This window comes from Papio anubis, chromosome 14 (assembly GCF_008728515.1).
Source record: "Papio anubis isolate 15944 chromosome 14, Panubis1.0, whole genome shotgun sequence".
In the NCBI taxonomy this organism is placed as follows: domain Eukaryota; kingdom Metazoa; phylum Chordata; class Mammalia; order Primates; family Cercopithecidae; genus Papio; species Papio anubis.
Genome location: NC_044989.1, coordinates 61493547 through 61514196, shown reverse-complemented (window position 1 = coordinate 61514196; position 20650 = coordinate 61493547). Strand labels below are relative to the sequence as shown.

The 20650-nt window shown below is 38.4% G+C and overlaps 1 protein-coding gene and 1 pseudogene across 6 annotated transcripts in view; both read right to left on the bottom strand.

The window, feature by feature from the left end:
- Positions 1 to 656: 656 nt before the first annotated feature.
- KIAA1841 (KIAA1841 ortholog) overlaps positions 657 to 20650 on the bottom strand; it is a 64479-nt gene continuing 44485 nt past the window's right edge. Inside the window, exons 16-17 of one of the 5 annotated variants that reach the window (XM_031655228.1) lie at positions 4364 to 4503; positions 657 to 2202 (exon numbers count right to left, since the gene is read on the bottom strand). In XM_031655228.1, the coding sequence (XP_031511088.1) occupies positions 4408 to 4503 (96 nt within the window). In that variant the 3' untranslated portion in view covers positions 657 to 2202; positions 4364 to 4407. Of the gene's footprint in view, positions 2203 to 4363; positions 4504 to 16066; positions 16856 to 18409; positions 20562 to 20650 lie in introns of those variants that run through there. The other 4 variants (XR_004178273.1, XM_031655226.1, XM_031655225.1 and 1 more) reach the window with 4 other exon arrangements.
- On the bottom strand, positions 9458 to 11580 carry LOC101008322 (annotated as a pseudogene). The gene has a single exon (XR_004178275.1). The product of XR_004178275.1 is annotated as a chromobox protein homolog 3 pseudogene (transcript).

Below are 20650 nucleotides of genomic sequence, written 5' to 3'. Positions count from 1 at the left end.
GACTCTGTCTCAAAAAAAAAAAGAAAAACAGGAAATTATTTGTTATTCGTATCAGGCAAAAAGCTAGTACCCCTACTAAATAAAGAACCCTTAGAAATTGATGAGAAAACACTAAAAATCCAACATAAAAATGGGCAAAAGGGGTAGCCATGGTGGTTCACACCTGTAATCCCAATACTTTGAGTGACTGAGGTGAGCTGATCACTTGAGCCCATGCATTTGAGACCAGCCTGGACAACATTGCAAAACCTTGTCTCTACAAAAAAAAATATATATATATATACAAAAATCAGCTGAATGTGGTGGTGTGCATCTGTAGTCCCAGCTATTTGGGAGGCTGAGGTGGGAGGATCACCTGAGCCAGGGAAGATCAAGGCTGCAGTGAGCCATGATCACATTACTGTACTCCAGCCTGGGTGACAGAGTAAGACTCTGTCAAAAACGAAAGAAAAAGAAAAGGAAAGGGAAAGGAAAAAGGAAAGGAAAGGGAAAGGAAGGAAAAGGAAAGGGAAAGAGAGAGGAAAGAAGAAAAGGAAGGAAGGAAGGGAAAGAAAGAAAGAGAAAGAAAGGAAGGAAGGAAGGAAAAGAAAAGAAAAGAGAAAGAAAAGAAAGAAAAAAGAAAGGAAGGAAGGAAGGAAAAGAAAAGAAAAGAGAAAGAAAAGAAAGAAAAAAGAAAGGAAGGAAGGAGGGAAGAAAGGAAAAAGAAAAGAAAAGAAAAGGGCTCCATGCAGCATTTACCTAGCTTGCCTTTCCACCTTTTGCCCTGTGAGGACACACAAGAAGGCCCTCACCAGACCAAATGCCAGTTACTTGAGCTTAGACTTCCCAGCCTCCAGAGCTGTGAGAAATACATTTCTGTTCTTTATAAGTTATCCACTCTGGGGTATTCTGTTATAGCAGCATAAATGGACTAAGACCATGGGCAAAGGATATAAACAGGTAATTTTCAAAAGAGAAAACATAAGTGACCAACAAACTTACGAATGTATGTTCAACCTCATTAATAATCAGGATATATAAATAAAAATAAAGAGACTATTTCATACTCACTGCACTAGAAAAAGTATAGTTTATCAGTACCTGCAGTCATCATTCACAGACATTCAGATCCTAAAGGTAGGAGTGGGAACTCTTTGAAGTTAGATGTGGTCACAAGACTTGCTAAAACAAGTGTTAGCCAATTAATTGTCAGCAGAATTGATATGGTCACTTGTGTGCAGAAATTGGGAAGAGCCAAATTTGAGCCCTTTAGTCAGTTTTTTCCCCCTACTTCATAGAAGCAAGTGTCAGGATGGAAGTTCTGTCAACCCCGGTCCCTGAGTGACTATGATAACAGAACTTCATGAAGAAGAAATAGACCGTTGAATTAAGACACTGAGATTTCTGTGATTGTGTTACTACAGCATAATTTAGTTATTCTGACTGATATAACCCCAACTGTTGCCGAGGAAACAACAACTGGGGCTTTCATATGCTGCTTGCGAGCCTAAGCTGGTACAACTCTGGAGAAAACTTTTTGCAAATGTTTAGTCAAGTTGACAATGTGCATACGAATGTAGGCACAAGAAAAATGAGCGAAAGTTTTGCTACAACATTAAAGAAAAAACTGAAAATAACCTCAATGTCCGTAGACATGAAATATATTTTAGTAGATTAATAGAATAGATTACTATTGAGTAGCTAAAATAAACTTAAGCTACCTGAATCAAAATATATAATTCTCAAACAAATAGAGTCTAAAAAATTGCATAAGGATATGAATAGTATGAGGTTATTATATAAAGTGTACATAACATATTATGCTGTAGCTACATAAAATATGTAGTAAAAGTATAACAACATGCATAGGCATAATAAGCATCAAATTCAGAGACATGTTCACTTCTGGGAAAAGAAGAGGAGGATGCAGGATCCTCGGTGATAGGGTATTTGTAATGTTTTATGTCTCATTTCAAAACATCAAATGCTATCATGTAAAAATGATGGGTGGTGGGTACCTGGATATTTGTTGTATTATCCTTTGTACTTTTCTGTCTACTTGAAATACTGAATAATAATTAAAAAGAAAATATGAGCAAGCAAAAAGAAAAAGAAAAAGCATCTATAAGTCTTCCTCTCCTGCTCCATCTCTGAAATCACCTAATTAATATATTGATGTAAATCTGTCCAATGTTCTTCCATATCTCTGTGTCTCTGCCTCACCTGGATAGGACGAAAAAAGTTATTCAGATAACTTATTCAGATAACTACGGTAAAAGTGTACAGTTTAGCAGGCTATGTACTCTACACCTTAATTTACATGTTTAGAAGATGTCGTTTTGCCAAGTTAAAAATATTTACTAAAAGGAGAAACATTTCATTATAATAATTATTATTATTATTATTCAGACAGGGTCTCGTTCTGTTGTCCAGACTGGAGACTGGCGTACAGTGGCATGATTATCGCTCACTACAGCCTTGACCTCTTGGGCTTAAGTGAGCCTCCCACCTCAGCCTCCTGAGTAGCTGGGACTACAGGCATGCACCATCATGCCTCACTAATTTTTTTTTTTTTTTTTGTAGAAATGGGGTCTCACTATGTTTCCTAGGCTTGTCTCACATTCTCAAGCAATCTTCCTACCTTGGTCTCCCAAAGTGCTGGGATTACAGGTGTGAGCCTCATTATTATTATTGTTGTTGTTGTTGTTACTATTTTTGAGACAGTCTCATTCTATTGCACAGGCTGGAGTGCAGTGACGCGATCTTGGCTCACTGCAACCTCTGCCTCCCGAGTTCAAGCAATTCTCTGCCTCAGCCTCCCGAGTAGCTGGGATTACAGGCACCTGCCACCACGCCTGGCTAATTTTTTTGTATTTTTAGTAGGGATGGGGTTTCACCATCTCGGCCAGGCTGGTCTTGAACTCCTGATCTCATGATCCACCCACCTTGGCCTCCCAAAGTGCTGGGATTACAGGTATGAGCCCCCACGCCTGGCCTAGCCTCATTATTCTTTAAGAGGTTGAATCAATTTGCTTGCTATCACCTTTTTTTTTTTTGAGACATAGTCTCGCTCTGTCGCCCAGGCTGGAGTGCAGTGGCGCCATCTCAGCTCACTGCAACCTCTGCCTACAGTGATTCTCCCGCTTCAGCCTCCTGAGTAGCTGGGATTACAGGTGCATCCCACCATGCCCAGTTAATTTTTGTATTTTTAGTAGAGACAGGGTTTCACCATGTTAGTCAGGCTAGTCTTGAATCCCTGACTTGTGGTACACCCACCTCGGCCTCCCAAAGTGCTGGGATTATAGGTGTGAGCCACTGTGCCTGGCCGCCATCCACTTATATTGATTTGTTTAGATTCTTTTTTTTTTTTTTTTCCAGATGCAGTCTTGCTCTGTTGCCCAGGCTAGAGTGCAGTGGTGCGATCTTGGTTCACTGCAACCTCTACCTCCCAGGTTCAAGTGATTCTCCTGCCTTAGTCTCCCGAGTAGCTGGGACTACAGGCATGCACCACCGTGCCCAGTGAATATTTGTAGTTTAGGTAGAGATGTGGTTTCACCATGTTGGCCAGGCTGGTCTCAAACTCCTGACCTCAGGTGATTACAGGTGTGTGCCACCACATCTAGCTAATTTTTGTATTTTTAGTAGAGACGGAGTTTCACTATGTTGGCCAGGCTGGTCTTGAACTCCTGACCTCAGGTGATCTGCCCACCTCCTCGGCCTCCCAAAGTGCTGGGATTACAGGCATGAGCCACCACTCCCAGCCAAAAAAATATTTATTTTTGAGTCTCACTCTGTTGCCAGGCTGGAGTGCAGTGGCGCGATTTTGGCTCACTGCAGCCTCCACCTCCTGGGTTGAAGCTATTCTCCTGCCTCAGCCTCCCAAGTAGCTGGGACTACAGGCATGTGCCACCACGCCACCAGCTAATTTTTGTATTTTTAGTAGAGATAGGGGTTTCACCATGTTGGCCAGGATGGTCTCAATCCCCTGACCTCCTGATCTGCCCACCTTGGCCTCGCAGTGCTGGGACTACAGGCGTGAGCCACTGCACCCGGCCAACAAAATATTTCTAATAGAGCAGAAGAGCTGGTCACAGAGTCAAGACCAATAACAAGAAGACAATGAGAACATTAGACTGCTAGAGTGTGTCAATGTTGTGAGCACAATACCACACAGAAAGAAGAGGTCAGCAGCTTCATGAAGGAGGTGAGATTTGAGCAGGGCCTTGAACAAGGGAACAATTTCAATAGGCAGCAAACAAAAGACAACCTTCTAGGTGGGGGAATAACGTGAGCCAAGCCAAAAATGGGAATAAGCACAATACAGCTATTTCTAAAAGTCCTTCATGTGGTCTACTAGTAATAGCTAACATTTTTGAGCACTTACTATATGTCAGGCAGTATTCCAAGTCCTTTCATGTATTAATTCGTTTAACACAGCAACACTGTCATCAAGAGCGCACTGCTCAAACCACTTTTTCTGTTGCTCTTAGACACAGTGCCATCTCTGGGTCTCAGTTTGTCTGTCTGTAAAAAAGCAGATAATAACACTGCCCTGTGCATGATGGATATACACACATGGGCAAACACAAGAAGAGATTAAACAAAATGATGTAACTGTTAGGATAAATTGGTGAGATTATGGGTTATATTTCTATTACCCAAATGCAATTTAATGCAATATTGGCTTTTTTGAAACAGTTTTCTGGCAATATAATCCACATATCATACAATTCACCCATTTAAATGGTACAATCCAGTGGTTTTAAGTATACTCTCAGTTATGCAACCATTACCACAATCAGTTTTGAACATTTTCATCACCTCAAAGAGAAACTCTATAACCTTTAGCTATCATCCCAAGTGCCCATATCATTCTTCTCTTTCCCTGAGCAACCACTAATCTTGACTGTCTCTATATATTTCCCCATTCTGGACATTTTATAAAAGTGGAATCATATGTGACGTTTTGTGGTTGTCTTCTTTCACATAGCATGTTTTCAAGGTTTATCCATGTTGTAGCACAAACCTACTTCATTCCTTTTTAAAATTTTTATTAATTTTTTTGTAGAGATAGGGTCTCGCTATGTTGCCCAGGCTGGTCTTGAACTCCTGGGCTCAAGCAATCCTCCTTCCTCGGCTTCCCAAAGTGTTGGGATTACAGGCGTGAGCCACCATGCCCAGCCTTTATTTTTTATTGAAAGTGAAATTCACATAAGAAAATTAACAAAAGTGTACAATTTAATGACATTTAGTGCATCCACAATGTTGTGCAACCACCACCTTCATCAAGCTCCAAAACATTTTCATTACCCCAAACAAAAACCACACATCCATTACGCACACATCCATTATGCAGTCACATTTTCTTCTCTCCAGTCCCTAATAATTTTTTTTTTGAGAGTCTCACTGTGTTGCCCAGACTGGAGCACAGTGCAGTAACATGTTCTCAGCCCACTGCAACCTCCACCTCCCAGGTTCAAGCAATTCTTGTGCCTCAGCCTCCCAAGTAGCTGGGATTACAGGAATGCACCATCATGCCCAGCTAATTTTTGTACTTTTAGTAGAGACAGGGTTACACCATGTTGACCAGGCTGGTCTCGAGCTCCCGACCTCAAGTGATCCACCCGCCTTGGCCTCCCAAAGTGCTGGGATTACAGGCGTGAGCCACTGCGCCTGGCCAGTCCCTAACAATTTATAATTTGCTTTCTGTTGCTATGGATTTACCCATTCTGGATATTGTATACAAATAGAGTCATGCAGCGTGTGATCTTTTGTGTCTGGCTTCTTTTGCACAGCAAAACATTTACAAGGTTCATGCTTTTTGTGACTGATTAATATTCCATTGTACAGGTATACGACATTTTCTTTCTCTGTTTATCAGTCAATAGATATTTGGTTTTTTTCCCACATTTTGGCTATTGTGAATAGTGTTGCTATGAGCATTTGCGTACAAGTATTGGTTTGAGTACCTGTTTTCAATTATTTTGCGTATATATCTGGGTCATATGGTAACTCTATATGTTTAACTTTTTGAAGAACTGACAGGTGGCTTTCCAAAGTGGCTGCATTATTTTACATTCCCATCAGCAGTGTAGAGGGTTCCAGTTTCTCCACATCCTTGGCAACATTTGTTGTTATGTAGCTTTTTGCTTATAGCCATTCTACTGAGTGTTAAAGTGATATCTCACTGTGGTTTTGATTTGCATTTCCCTTATGGCCAATGATGTTGAGCAACTTTTCATGCGCTTATTGACCGTTTGTATATCTTCTTTGGAAAAATGTCTATTCAAGTCTTTCACCATTTTAAAAATTGGGTTATTTTTCTTTTAAATGTTGAGTTGTAGGCATTATTTATATATTCTGGATACACATTCCCTTATCAGATACATACTTTGTAAACATTTTCTCATATTCTGTAAGCTATCTTTTCACTTTCTTGATGTTCCTTGAAGCACAAAAGTTTTTAATTTTGGTGTCCAATTTATTTTTTTGCTTGTTGCTTGTGCTTTTAGTGTCTAAGAATCCATTGCCAAATCCAAGGTCACAAAGATTTACCCCTATGCTTTCTTGTAAGAGTTTTACAGTTTTGACTCTTATGTTCAGGTCCTTTGATCCATTTTGGGTCAATTTTTACATATGGTGTGATGTAAGGATCCAACTTCATTATTTTGCATTAGCCTGTCTAGCTATCCTAGTGCCATTTGTAGAAAAGACTATTCTTTTTCACCCTTGATGAAAATCGGTTGACCATGGAAATGTGGGTTTATTTCTGGACTCCCAATTCTGTTCCATTGATCTGTATGTCTATCCTTATGCCAGTACTGCACTGTCTTGATTATTGTAGCTTTGTAGTAAGATTGGAAATGGGAAAGTGTAAATCTTCTTTGTTGTTTTCCAAAATTGTTTTGGCTGTTTTGAGTCCCTTGAGTTTTCACATAAATTTTAGAATCAGCTTGTTAATTTCTACAAGGAAGAGAGTCTCTTACAAGTCTCTCTGCTAGAGACTGTGGTGAATCTGTAGATTAAGTTGAGGAATATTCCCATCTTAACAACATTAAGTCTTATGATCCATGAACATAGGATGTCTTTCCATTTATTTAGGCCTTTAATTTCTTTCAACAATATTTTATTTGAATATGTTTTCAGAATGTTTTCTATTTGTTAAATTTATCCTTAAGCTCTTAATTTTTTGATGTTATAAGTTGTTTTCTTAATTTCAATTTTAGATTTTTCATTGCTACTGTATAGAAATAAGTTGATTTTGTCATATTGATCCTATATCCTGAAGTGCTGCTGAGCTCAATTATCTGTTCTAATTTTTTTTAGTGATTTCATAGAATTTCCTGCATACAGGATCAGGTCATCTCTGAATAGATAGTTTTACTTCTTTTCCAGTTTAGATGCATTTTATGTCATTTTTTTGGCCCGACTGCTCTGGCTAGATCCTCCAGTACAATATTGAATAGAAATGTTGAGAATGGGATTGTCTTGTTCCTGATCTTAGTGGGAAAGTATCCATTTCTTCACCATTACGTGTAACATTAACTGTGGGTGTTTTGTAGATGTCCTTTATCAAGTTAAGGAAGTTCCCTTCTATGTTGCTGTTTTTTTTAATCATGAAAAAATATTGGGCTTGTCGATTGCTTTTTATGCATCTATTGAGATGATTGTGAAACTTTTTTTTTTTTTTTTTTTGAGACAGAGTCTTGCTCTGTCACCCAGACTGGAGTGTAGTGGTGTGATCTTGGCTCACTGCAACCTCCGCTTCCCAAGTTCAAGCCAATTCTCCTGCCTCAGCCCCCCGAATAGCAGGGATTACAGGCATATGCCACCATGCCTAATTTTTGTATTTTTAGTAGAGACGGGGTTTCACCATGTTGTCCAGGCTGGTCTAGAACTCCCAAACCTTGTGATCTGCCCGCCTCGGCCTCCCAAAGTGCTGGGATTACAGGTATGAGCCATCGCACCCAGCCAATTGTGAAACTTAAAAAAAAATTATATTGATACAGTGTATTACATTAATTGATTTTCAAATATTAAGTCAACTTTCCATTCTTGGAATAAATTTCCCTTGGAGTATAATTATTTTTGTATGTTGCTGGATTGCACTAGCGTATGTTGAAGATTTTTGCATCTATATTCATAGGAGATATTGGTCTGTAGTTTTCTTTTTCTTGTGATATCTTTGTCTAGTGATGTCTGGGCTTTTCTTTGTAGGCAGTGTTGGACAATTCAATGTCTTTAGTTGTTATAGAGCTATTCATATTTTCTCTCCTTTTGAGTCAGTTTCAGTAGTTTGTGTCTTTCTAATAATTTGCTCATTTAATCTAAAGGCACACAATTGTTCATAGTACTCCTTTATAAGCCTTTTTGTTTATCTTCTTTTTTTTTTTTTTTGAGACAGAGTCTTGCTCTGTCGCCCAGGCTGGAGTGCTGTGGTGCAATCTCGGCTCACTGCAAGCTCTGGTTCCCGGGTTCACACCATTCTCCCGCTCAGCCTCCCAAGAAGCTGGAACTACAGGCGCCCGCCACCACGCCCAGCTAATTTTTTGTATTTTTTAGTAGAGACGGGATTTCACCACGTTAGCCAGGATGGTCTCGATCTCCTGACCTCGTGATCCACCCACCTCGGCCTCCCAAAGTGCTGGGATTACAGGCGTGAGCCACCATGCCCAGCCTTGTTTATCTTCTTTATATCTCTTCTTTCATTTCTGATTTTAGTAATTTGAGTCTCCCTTAGTTTAACTAAAAGGTTTGCCAATTTAAAAAATCTTTTCAAAACCTAGCTTTTGGTTTTGTTTTTCTCTATCGCATTTCTCTTCTCTAGTTCATTTGCTTCCATCTTTATTATTTTCTTTTAGTGTGCTTTTAATTGCTATTCTTTTTCCAGTGTCTTAAGGTGGAAGGTTAAGTGCTTGATTTGAAATCTTTCTTCATGGCTGGGCGTGGTGGCTCATGCCTGTAATCTTAGCACTTATGGAGGCAAAGGCAGGCAGATCACTTGAGGCCAGGAGTTCAAGACCAGCCTGGGTAACATGGTGAAGCCTCAACTATACTAAAAATACAAAAATTAGCCAAGCATGGTGGCACATGCCTATAATCCCAGCTACTTGGGAGGCTGAGGCATGAGAATTGCTTGTGCCCGGGAGGTAGAGGTTGCAGTGAGCTGAGATCACGCCACTGCACTCCAGCCTAGGCAACAGAATGAGACTCTGTCTCAAAAACAAACAAACAAAAAACAAACCAAAAAACTTTCTTATTTTTTATTGTGTATATTTAAGGTATACATGATATAACATACACATATACAGTAAAATGGTTACTATAGTGGAACAAATGAACATATATATCCATCATCCTTACATAGTTATACATTTTCCTCTCTGTGGGCAGGAACAGCTATAAGCTACTCATTTAGCAAAAATCCCTAATAAAATACTCTATTACTAACTATAGTCTTCATGTTGTATATTAGATCTTTTTTTTTTTTTTGCATAAAGGAATATAAAACTATTTATTAACCACTGGTTCACCAGTATTTACAATCAAGTAAACAATATACAGTTGGATAACACTCTGATTACTACAAAGTTGTTCTTCCTGGCTTTTGTTGAACTAGTAAAGCAAATAACTGAAGATTGAGCCTACATGTAAGGAATCAGTTGGGGTAAAGAAAAAACATGCAGGTCAATAGGTCAGCTTACAAAAGGTTGTTCACACATTTATGGCAGCAGGTCCTCAACTGCCAACATCTCTAACCATCTGATTAGGTTTATATAAGCCAAGTCTTACATATTCCATTCATCATTACCTTTTAGTCAATGTAGCAACAGGGATTTCAACATTTTGTTAAGGAATGGCTCACTAGGGAAATTTTTAAATTTTCATTTAACTTAGTTTTGTTCAGCTAGTTAAAACACACTAGCATTTGTCTAGTTTCCTCATCTGGATGAGAAAACCTGCTGCGATGGCAGTGATAAAATCTTTCCTTTTAGGAAATTTGCAAATAAACCACTGCAATTATAGATACTTTAAAATTATCCAATTTAAATTGTCCTATTTAGAATTACTTATTTCCCTTGAAATGTATGGCTTCAGGAAAATTTTCAATTTAACTTGAAGTGATTATTTCTTATTTTGCTCGGAATAATGGCATCTCAGAAACATGGGTTTACGTGTGATTTTTTGTTTGGGTGAATGCTTAAAAACAAAGAAAAATTTACATATGCATTTTATGGATACACACACACACAAAAAAAGACATGTTAAAAACCTAAAATGGTCCTTAGGCTTCTAAGAATACAAGTTTTGATTGAGTAATGACTACGGACATTTCCCCCAACATTTAGAAAAGCTGTTCTTTAATGAAGAGGAAATAATATACCATGGTATCAAATGTTCTTTTCTGATAAAAGAAGCAACTACAGAAAGCTTTTATTTATTTGTTCAAAGTAACCAGTGCTATGGATGCAAAAAACCCCCCAACAACTCTTCCAATGCTACTTTCAAAACAAACATATCAAACTTGATTTTCATTAGGATGCAGTTATTTCATCACACTAGTAAATCAAAATCCAAGACCCAAATTTTATTTTTATATATATATATATAAATATATAAATATATATATATATAAATATATATAAAAAAACAATGTGAACAATTGTTGAGCTTCATCTTCTGGACAAGAATGCCAAGTTAGTCTCTCTTCATAAAAAGCAATTACAATATGAAGACACTTCATATTTGCCTCTTTCGCCAGCACCAAGTCTGCCTCATCTGAATCTTTCCATTTCATAAGAAACATCAATTCTCCACTGCTGTCTGTGGCACCAATTATTCTTTCAGGATCAAGACCTCTGGCAAATCCTCTTGGTTTGTCAGCAGCATCTCTTTTCTTCTTTGATTTGCTGTCATCAGATTCACTATCAGATAAAGATTTTCTTTTTGTACCATCTTTTTCTTTGCCACCTTTCTGAGAGTTAACAAATGCTTCAATCAACTCTGGACAATCTAAATTTTCTTCAGGTTCCCAAGTATTGTCAGCATCTGTAAATCCCTTCCACTTCAGGAAATACTCCACTTTCCCATTCACTACACATCGATCTAGTACTTTTTCCACCACAAATTCTTCAGGCTCTGCCTCTTCAACTTTTTTACTCTTCCTATTGTTTTTTCCTATTTTTTGAAATGTAGTTTTATTGGAGGCCATTTTTTATTGCAGACATGAAGAGCTATTATTCACCACCTCCGAGCTGCTCCAGGTCGTGGGTCTGCAGCGTCTCCGGCCCTGCATGCCTACAGCTCGAGCCTGTATATTAGATCTTTAAACCTCTTTATCCTACATTATTTCTTCCTGTTTATTTAAGCATTTACAGTTACAAATTTCTCTCTAGGCACTGCTTTAGCTACATCCCATATGTTTTGGTATGTTGTCTTTCTTTTCATTTATCTCAAAGTATTTCCTAATTTCCCTTGTGATTTCTTCCTTCACCCATTAGTTACTCAGTAGTATGTTAACTTCCACATATCTGTGGATTTCTCAGATTTCCTTGTTCTTTCTCTTTCTTTTTTTGAGACAGGGTCTTGCTCTCTTGCCCACGTTAGAGTGCAGTGGTTTGAACATGGCTTACTGCAGCCTTGATCTCCTAAGTCAAGCAATTCTCCCACCTAAACCTCGCGAGTAGCTGGGACTACAGGCATGTGCCACTGTACCCGGCTAATTAAAAATAAATTTTTGTAGAGATGGGGGTCACATCATGTTGCCCACGCTGGTCCCAAACTGCTGGGCTCAAGTGATTCTCCAGACTTGGCCTCTCAGTGCTGCAATTACTGATGTGTGCCACCACACCAGCCTCTAATTTCTATTGTGGTTATCGTATATTATTTTTAATTCCTTTGTGGTTAGAGAACATACTTTGTATTATTTCTTTCCTTTAAAATGTATTGGGTCTTGTATTATGGCTTAGCACATGGTCTATCCAGGAGAATGTTCCATATGCACTGGAGAAACATGTATATTCTGCTGTTGTTGAGTGGAGTGTCTATAGATGTCTGTTGGTTTCGTTGGTTTATAGTGTTGTTCAAGTCATCTGTTTCCTTGTCAATCTTCTGCCTTATTGGTCTATCCATTATTGAAAGCCCATTCTTGTTGAATTGTGTTATTTCCCCTTTCAGTTCTGGCAGTTTATACTTTATGAATTTTGGTGCTTTTTGGTTCACATATGGTTATAATTGTTGTATCTTCCTGATGCAGTGACCCTTTTATTATAAAATGTCCCTCTTTATTTCTAATAATTTTTTGAAGCCTATTTTGTATAACCACTCCTGCTTATGGTTGCTGTTTGCATGTTATATAATTTTTTATCCTTTTACTTTTAATCCATCTGTGTCCTTGAATTTAAAGTCTGTCTCCCATATACTGCGTTTAGTTGGGATTTTGTTTTCTTATCTAGTCTGATGTTCTCTGCCTTTTGATGGATAACATATTCACATTTAATGCTATTATTTATATAGCTGGATTTACTTTTGCTGGTTTACTTTTTGCTTTCTCCATGCCTCCTATGTTTTCTGTTTCTTTATTCCTCTTTTCCTTTCTTTTGCATTAAGTAAATATTTTCTGATGTAACATTAATTTTTAAATGATTTTTTACTATATATTTTTTGAATTGTTTCCTCAGTTGTTGCTCCAGGGCTTACCATACATACATCTTAACATCAGAATCTGCTTCACATTTACAATTCCAAAGAGATATAGAAACATTATTCATATATAGCTCCATTCCCTGTTTCCTCTTGTGGTATTGTTATACATCTCTATATATGTTACAAACCCAGTAATATATTGCTATAATTATTACTTTACTTTTATACCTTTTTAAAAAGCTGAGGGAAGAAAATGGAGAAAAAAATATACTTACAGCTTTTGTTGCATTGGCCTATAAATATATATTTATAGCTTTTATTGTATCAAATTTATTTCTCATTTCTGGTTCTCTTCATTTGTTCCTGTATTACCACTGGGAGTCATTTCCTTAGTCCAATATAGCTTTGCTCCCATCCACCTCTTTTGTGCTGTTATTGGCAAATACATCACATTTCTTTGGTATAGTCCCAACAATAAAATTATATACATATTCAATTGCTTTTTAAAATTAGTTAAGAAAATAAATATGCATGCCATCTTTACTAATGCTTTTGTGTATTAGTATCTAGAGTCACTTGTTTCAGCCTCAATAACTTTTTTTTTTTTTTTTTGAGGTGGAGTTTCACTGTTGTTGCCCAGGCTGGAGTGCAATGCCACGATCTCGGTTCACTGCAACCTCTGCCTCCCAGGTTCAAGTGATTCTCTTGCCTCAGCCTCCCGAGTAGCTGGGATTACAGGTGCCTGCCACCACACCCAGCTAATTTTTGTATTTTTAGTAGAGATGCAGTTTCACCATGTTGGCCAGGCTGGTCTCAAACTCCTGACCTCAGGTGATCCACCTGCCTCGGCTTCCCAAAGTGCTGGGATTATACGTGTGAGTCACTGTGCCTGGCCGCCTAAATAACTTTCTTTTAGTATTTTTTGTACAGTGGGTCTGATAGCAATGAATTATCTCAATTTTTGTTTATCTAGGAATCTCTTCATTTTGTCTTCATATTTGAAAGACAATTTTTGCTGAATGTAGGATTTTTGGTTGACAGATTTTCTTTGAGCACTTTGAATGTTATCCCACTGCCTTCTCCTTCTCCTTCATTTTAGGACAGGATCTCCCTCTGTCTCCCATGCTGGAGTACAGTGGTGTGATCATAGCTCACTGCAGCCTCCAACTCCTGGGCTCAAGTGATCCTCCCACCTAAGCCTCCCAAGTAGCTGGAATTACAGGTGTGTGCCACTATGTCTGGCTATTTAAAAAATTCATTTGTAAGGCCGGGTGCGGTGGCTCAGACCTGTAATCCCAGCACTTTGGGAGGCCAAGGCGGATGGATCACCTGAGGTCAGGAGTTCGAGACCAGCCTGACCAACATGGCGAAACTCCATCTCTACTAGAAATACAAAATATTAGTTGGGTGTGGTGGCCTGTAATCCCAGTTACTTGGAAGGCTGAGGCAGGAGAATCACTTGAACCTGGGAGGTGGAGGTTGCAGTGAGCTGAAATTACACCACTGTACTCCAGCCTGGGTGAAAAGAGCAAAATTCCATCTCAAAAAAAACCAAAAACAAAAACAAACAAAAAAACCCCAAACAATTATTTGTAGAGGTCTCCCTGTGTTGGTCAGGCTGGTCTTGAACTCTTAGCTTCAGGCAATCCTCCCTTCTTGGCCTGAGCCACTGTGCCTGGGCTGTTATCCACTGCATTCTGTTCTCCACTGCCTCTGATAAGAAGTCAGCTGTTGATCTTATTGGGGTTCTCTTGTAAGGAAGGATTTTTCTTTTTTTTCCTTTGAGACAGAGTCTCGCTGTGTCACCCAGGCTGGGGTGCAGTGGTGTGATCTTGGCTCACTGCAACCTCCACCTCCTGGGTTCAAGCAATTCTCCTGCCTAAACCTCCCGAGTAGCTGGGACTACAGGCGCATGCCACCATGTCCGGCTAATTTTTTGTAGTTTTAGTAGAGATGGGGTTTCACCATGTTAGCTAGGATGGTTTCAATCTCCTGACCTCGTGATCTGCCCGCCTCGGCCTCCCAAAGTGCTGGGATTACAGGTGTGAGCCACTGTGCCCAACCATAAGTAAGGATTTTTCTCTTGCTTCTTCAAGCTTTTCTCTTTGTCCTTGACCATTTTTTACTATAATGTGTGTTTGTGGATATCTTTGCATTTAACCTCTTAGAGTTTGTTGAGCTTCTTGTATGTGTAAAGTTTTCCATCAGATTTGGAAAGTTTTCAGCCCCTATTTATTTAAATATTTTTTTTCTCTTCTTTTCTCTCGCTCCTCTCCTTTTGGAACTTCCATTAGATGTATGTTAGCAAGCTTAATGATGTCTCATATTTCTCTGAGGCTCTGTTCATTTTTCTTCATTCTTTTTTTCCATTTATAATTTTATTTTTAGACAAAGGAAAAAGTGGGAAAAGGTGGGAAAATATAAGGATGGAAAACAATTACCTAATCACTTTGGTGAGCTTATGAGATGCTCATAATTCCATAGCATCTTCACCATAAAATGCTGCAGTGGTTACTTATTATCCAAGTGTTCATGTTTAATATACTGTTGAGATAAAAGGGTGGCCATCAGGTCAGCTTACTTAACTTTCTATTCTGCTCAGAACTTGAAGCTGCCCAGATTTCAGCAGAATTCACCTGGACTCATGTCTACATCAAACTAATCTAGTATAACTTTCTATAGGTGACAGACTGATCTTGAGAACCCATGACAAGGTATTTGTGACAAGGCCTCTATCTGCTGCAACTCCAACAGATACAGATTACGATGATGCCAGGCTGAGGACAGTCCAGATCCTGGAGATACCACCCAAAAACATGAACTCCAGAGGAAAGGTTTTTGGTGCCAGCTGCTCCAATCACTGTTCTAGGCACTGGGGACATAGCAGTAGTCAAGAAGACCAGGTCTCTGTTCTGGTGTTCACATTTTATCATGGGATACAGATTGCAAAACCAACAAATAAAGGAAGGAAAGTATCAGACTAATAATGTCAGGTATGCACAGAAATAAACTATGAGGTGATGAGAGTGACTTGGATGGATATTTTATACTAAGCACATAGGAAATACCTCCTGTGAGGAAGTAACATCTAAACTAAAACCTGAATTATAACAGCCTTCTAGACAGCGGGAATGGCTAATGTCAAGGAATGGAAAGGTGGGAATGACTTACTACATTCCAACATAGTAATTAAGAGGGAAAATGAAGTCTGAGAGGCAGCCAGGGGCTAGGCCATGTAGGACTAGTGTAGGTTGGGATGGTTTTTTTTTTTTTTTTTTCTTGAGACAGTGGCACGATCTCAGGTCACGGCAACCTCCACCTCCCAGGTTCAAGTAATTCTCCTGCTGCAGCCTCCTGAGTAGTTGGGATTGCAAGCACTCACCACCATTTCCAGCTAATTTTTCTATTTTTTAGTAGAGATGGGGTTTTGCATGTTGGTCAGGCTGGTCTCAAACTCCTGACCTCAAGTGATCTGCCCATCTTGGCCTCCCAAAGTGCTGGGATTATAGGTGTGAGCAGCTGCGTCCAGCCTGAAGGTTGGATTTTATTCTAGGTTTGATGGGATGCTATTAGTGTTAAGCAGGGGAGTGATGTGATCTGAGTCACACTGAAAAATCACGAAAGTTGTTTTGTGCACAACAAGTTATACAGAGGTTGAAATGGAAGCTGGGGAATTACTTACGAGGCATTTGTAGCACTTCATGCAAAAGATGTTAATAACTGGGGGTGGTGATAGTGGAGATAGAGAGAAGCAAATGGATGTGCAGTATGTATGGGACTAGCTGATAAATTGAATGTCAGGTGTGAAGAAAAGAGAAGAGTAAGGAATACTTTCTAGATATTTGCCTTGTGCACTTTGGTAGGCAGTAATGCCATTTACTGAACTGGAAAAGAATGGGTTTGAATAAGCAGGGAGTTTGGGGGCAGGAATGGGAAGGGATATCACAAGTTCTGTTTTGATTATGTTAATTAAGTTGGAGATACCTACTGGTACTCCAAGTACAAATGTTAAGCAGACAGTTGAATAAATTAGTCTAGAACTACAGAAAGCATGCTGCAGTTACCTGCTTTCAGTCTGAAGAAGCTGCCAGTGAGGCAGGAGGCCTCTAAGAGAAAATTTTCAGGCAACCCAAGGGAAAACTATTTCAAGAAGGTGTTGGAATGTATCGATAAGCCCAGGTTCCAACCCCAGTATGTAGTTTACTTTGCCTCGCTGAACGTTCTTTTCCACCTGTAAAATGGGATAATGCTCAATTTTTTTGGGGGGGTGTTGTGAGGTTAAAGAAGATAAAGAATATATCAGGAGCATGATCTTCAGTATATCCAAAGCATTCAACAAATAGCAACTACTAGGACCATCACCTTCAGTTTGCTAAGTATTGGCTGTGTTCATAAACAAATAGTAAGAACCAAACTGGCTATATTTTCTCAAGGAAAGATACATCTTAGAAAGAGAGCTGCTATTAGACTTCGCTATGGCCTTCACTTACTGTACTTCAGTTGAAGCCTCTTTGAAAACAGCATAGCTCCCTACCACATACCTCCCTACCACGTATCAGGAAACAGTATTCTTTACCTAGCTCTTTCTACGAATGCCACTTACTTTGCCTAAATAAGACAAGACATTTAATACGATTTTCTTTTAAATCTCAAATGATGCCATAGAAACCATGAAAGTATTAGGTGCCTCCCTTCTTGCACTAAATACATACACGCACACACATACACAGTCTTAGCAACTCAAGTTACAGGAAAGGGGATATGAAACTCTCAAAGAATTTAGGGTACCTTCCACATATTAACATAACAATGCAACAATAATAGCAAACCTTTATGGAGGGCTTACTATAGGCCAGAAAGTACTGTGCTAGTTGTTTTAGATCTATTAACTCATTTAATTGCCCCAAAATCTTAAAAGGGTGGAATAATATTATTCTTGTACCATCTTCCCCAATAGATCAGCTTTAAATAAGAGACAGAGAGTTAGCCTATTAGAATTAAACTGGATAGGTATCCCAGTCCTGGGAGGTGTGACATAGTTGCTCAGTGAATAGCTGAAAGTTGGCTGCAGAATTAATTCCAGGAATTAAAGACAAAATCCATTTTTTTGGTTTGTTTTTATATTATAACGTGCCTTTAGTAGATGAGCTTGACAGAGTTTCAGCCTCAGCTTCCAAAGCAATAAGCACATCTCACTGTAGCTGGCTGAGTATTGTGAAGAAGGAAAGTAACAAATAAATGCAATTGTGTACAATCAGCATTGTTATCAGATCATCTTTTCTGAAGTATTTTATCTCTTAAATGTTTGGTAAATCTTTACCAGCATAACCTCATTTAAAATAATCTTTTTTTTTTTTTTTAAGACAGGGTCTTGCTCTGCTGCAAAGGTTGGAGTGCAGTGGCACAATCATGGCTCACTGAAGCCTTGAACTCCCAGGTTCAAGCATTTCTTCCACCTCAGCCTCCCTAATACCTGGGACCACAGGTGCATGCCACCATGCCAGGTTAATTTTTTTAATTTTTATTTTTGTAGAGACGAGGTCTCACTATGTTACCCAGGCCAATCTTGAACTCCTGGGCTCAAGCAATCCTCCTGCCTTGGCCTCCAAAAGTGCTGGGATTGCAGAGGTGAGTCACTGTGCCTGGCCTAAAATAATCTTAAAACTTAAAAATTTCACCTTGTAGCAGAGATAACTTTCCATGAAAACTTGTGGAATCTAGAGCCACTCTGGACTTTTTTTCTGAGAAGATGGAATAATTCAGATAAATAGACTTTCCAAACAACTTTTGTCATTAACATTTATTTCGATTAAAGAAATGTGAATCCAGGATTAATGTAATATTGAAATATTGAAGTATCTGGCAAAAGAAATGCTATTAAGAGTTTAAGTAAAATGTTTGTGGTACCTGTGCTATGTATAACAGACAAACATTAACAAAATAAAAAACACATTTTTTTTTTTAATTGAAGTGGAGTCTCACTCTGTCACCCAGGCTAGGAGAGCAGCGGCATGATCTCGGCTCACTACAACCTCTGCCGCCCGGGTTCAAACAATTCTTGTGCCTCAGCCTCCTGAGTAGCTGGGACTATAGGTGTGTGCCACCACGCCCTGCTAATCTTTTTGTATTTTTAGTAGAGATGGGGTTTCGCCATGTTGGCCAGGCTGGTCTCAAAGTCCTGACCTCAGGTGATCCGCCCGCCTCGGCCTCCCAAAGTGCTGGGATTACTGGCATGAGCCACTGCACCTGGCCAAAAGCATTCTGAAGAGAATCAAATTCTGATAAACTCTGGTTTGTAAAATCAATTCAGTGGTACAGTCCCCTCAGGGGAGAAGCAGTTTGCCTTTTTACCATCAGTTAAAAATTGAAAGAGCATATGTATTTTTTCCTTATCTAGTGACCATTACAGCACTGTTTACATGTACAAACCCAAATCCTTTTAACAGAAAACACAGTAAGCTACAAAAAAACTCTGGTGTTTAACAGAGTACTTACATATAATATGTACTACAAGACATTTTCTTTAGAAAATAAAAGTCTATTTCCACAGTATCAAACAATCAAAACAAATATAAACTGGAACAAAATTTCCAAGCAGCAGTTCAAAAACCTTGGCAAAGCCAAGATTATCAAATAACATCTAGCTTCATTTATCAACTAAAAGACTCACTAAAAAGAATGATTTCTGTACGTGTAAACTGAGTGTAACACTTCAACATTTCAATGGAAATTGCTCTTTTGTCACACATTAAAGTCTGTTCTCTGAATAATTTGAAGAAATGTCAATTATAAGGCAAATTAAGACTTAAAAAAATAGAAACAGTGCATCTTAAAGCTTTTCAGAGACCTACATATAATTTACAAACACATAATTTATTATATGATTATAGTTTGGAACAAATTTTCCCTGAGCACTCTTTCTGCCTGGTTAGAAAAATTTAAACATGATTTATAAAATAGAATTTGATTTTGATTTTTCTTGAATATATGCAATTTTTCACCCATCTATTGTATTTGGAAAATTTTAGACATCTCGAACTAGCAAGTATAACTGTTTTAAGTAGTTATTGAATGGTTATAGAAATATGGTTGGGTTTTAGAGCCCTGAGAACTGTATAGTGGGTGTCTCATACAACAGAAATGATTTACTATCCTAAAACTATCAATGGTTATTTTACCAAATTCAGAATGCCACTAGTTTCACAGAGGACAGAGGTAATAATCAGTAATTCCAGCTCAGATGATCAATAGAAAAGCATTAAAAACTGAAAGAAAAAAAAAGTTGGATTAACATTGTACTTTCCATGATATAATGCTGAAAAAAATTAACCCTTCTGCCCAACACAGTACTGAAATACCTTACCCTGAAACTTTATCTAATGCAGTCTTGAGACCTGTCACTCCTTAACATTCATGCAGACTTAAAATTAGCATCATTGGGAATTTCATCACACAAACTGCAGTTCTCAATGCTATCTCAAGATTTACAGCTCCAAAGACATACTACAATCAGCACACATGCATGGTAACACTACCAGTTGTGTTCCCCTAACTTTTAAGGTCTTAAAAAAACTTAGCTACCTGACAGTTTAGGCCTCTTCTTTTTCAAATAAATAAAGGAAAACACTGGGCATCTCAACTATGCAGATTTGTAAATAATTGCTCTCTACATAGCCTAGAATCATACTAAAAGAAAATCAGATTTAAAAAGTTTCATATTTACAATTAGATTTTCATAAAACCTAACTATATGTTTCTTTTAGCATTATGATTTATGTGGATTAAAATAATAATAACATAAAACAGTTGGAAGTCATTGTTCTGAAGATCTTCAAGAAGTGAGCAATTTCAGATGTCCAGGAGTGTGCCTTCTCTCTTTTTACTTATATTTTAAGGTGCTTTATGCAGGACGCCCTTGACCAAAACGACTTTTAGACCTAGATTTTTTAAACAGAAAAGGAGGTCAGAGTTGCTTCTAAAACAATAGGAAGTTGGTGCTCCTTTAGATTATGCTGACTTAGCAACA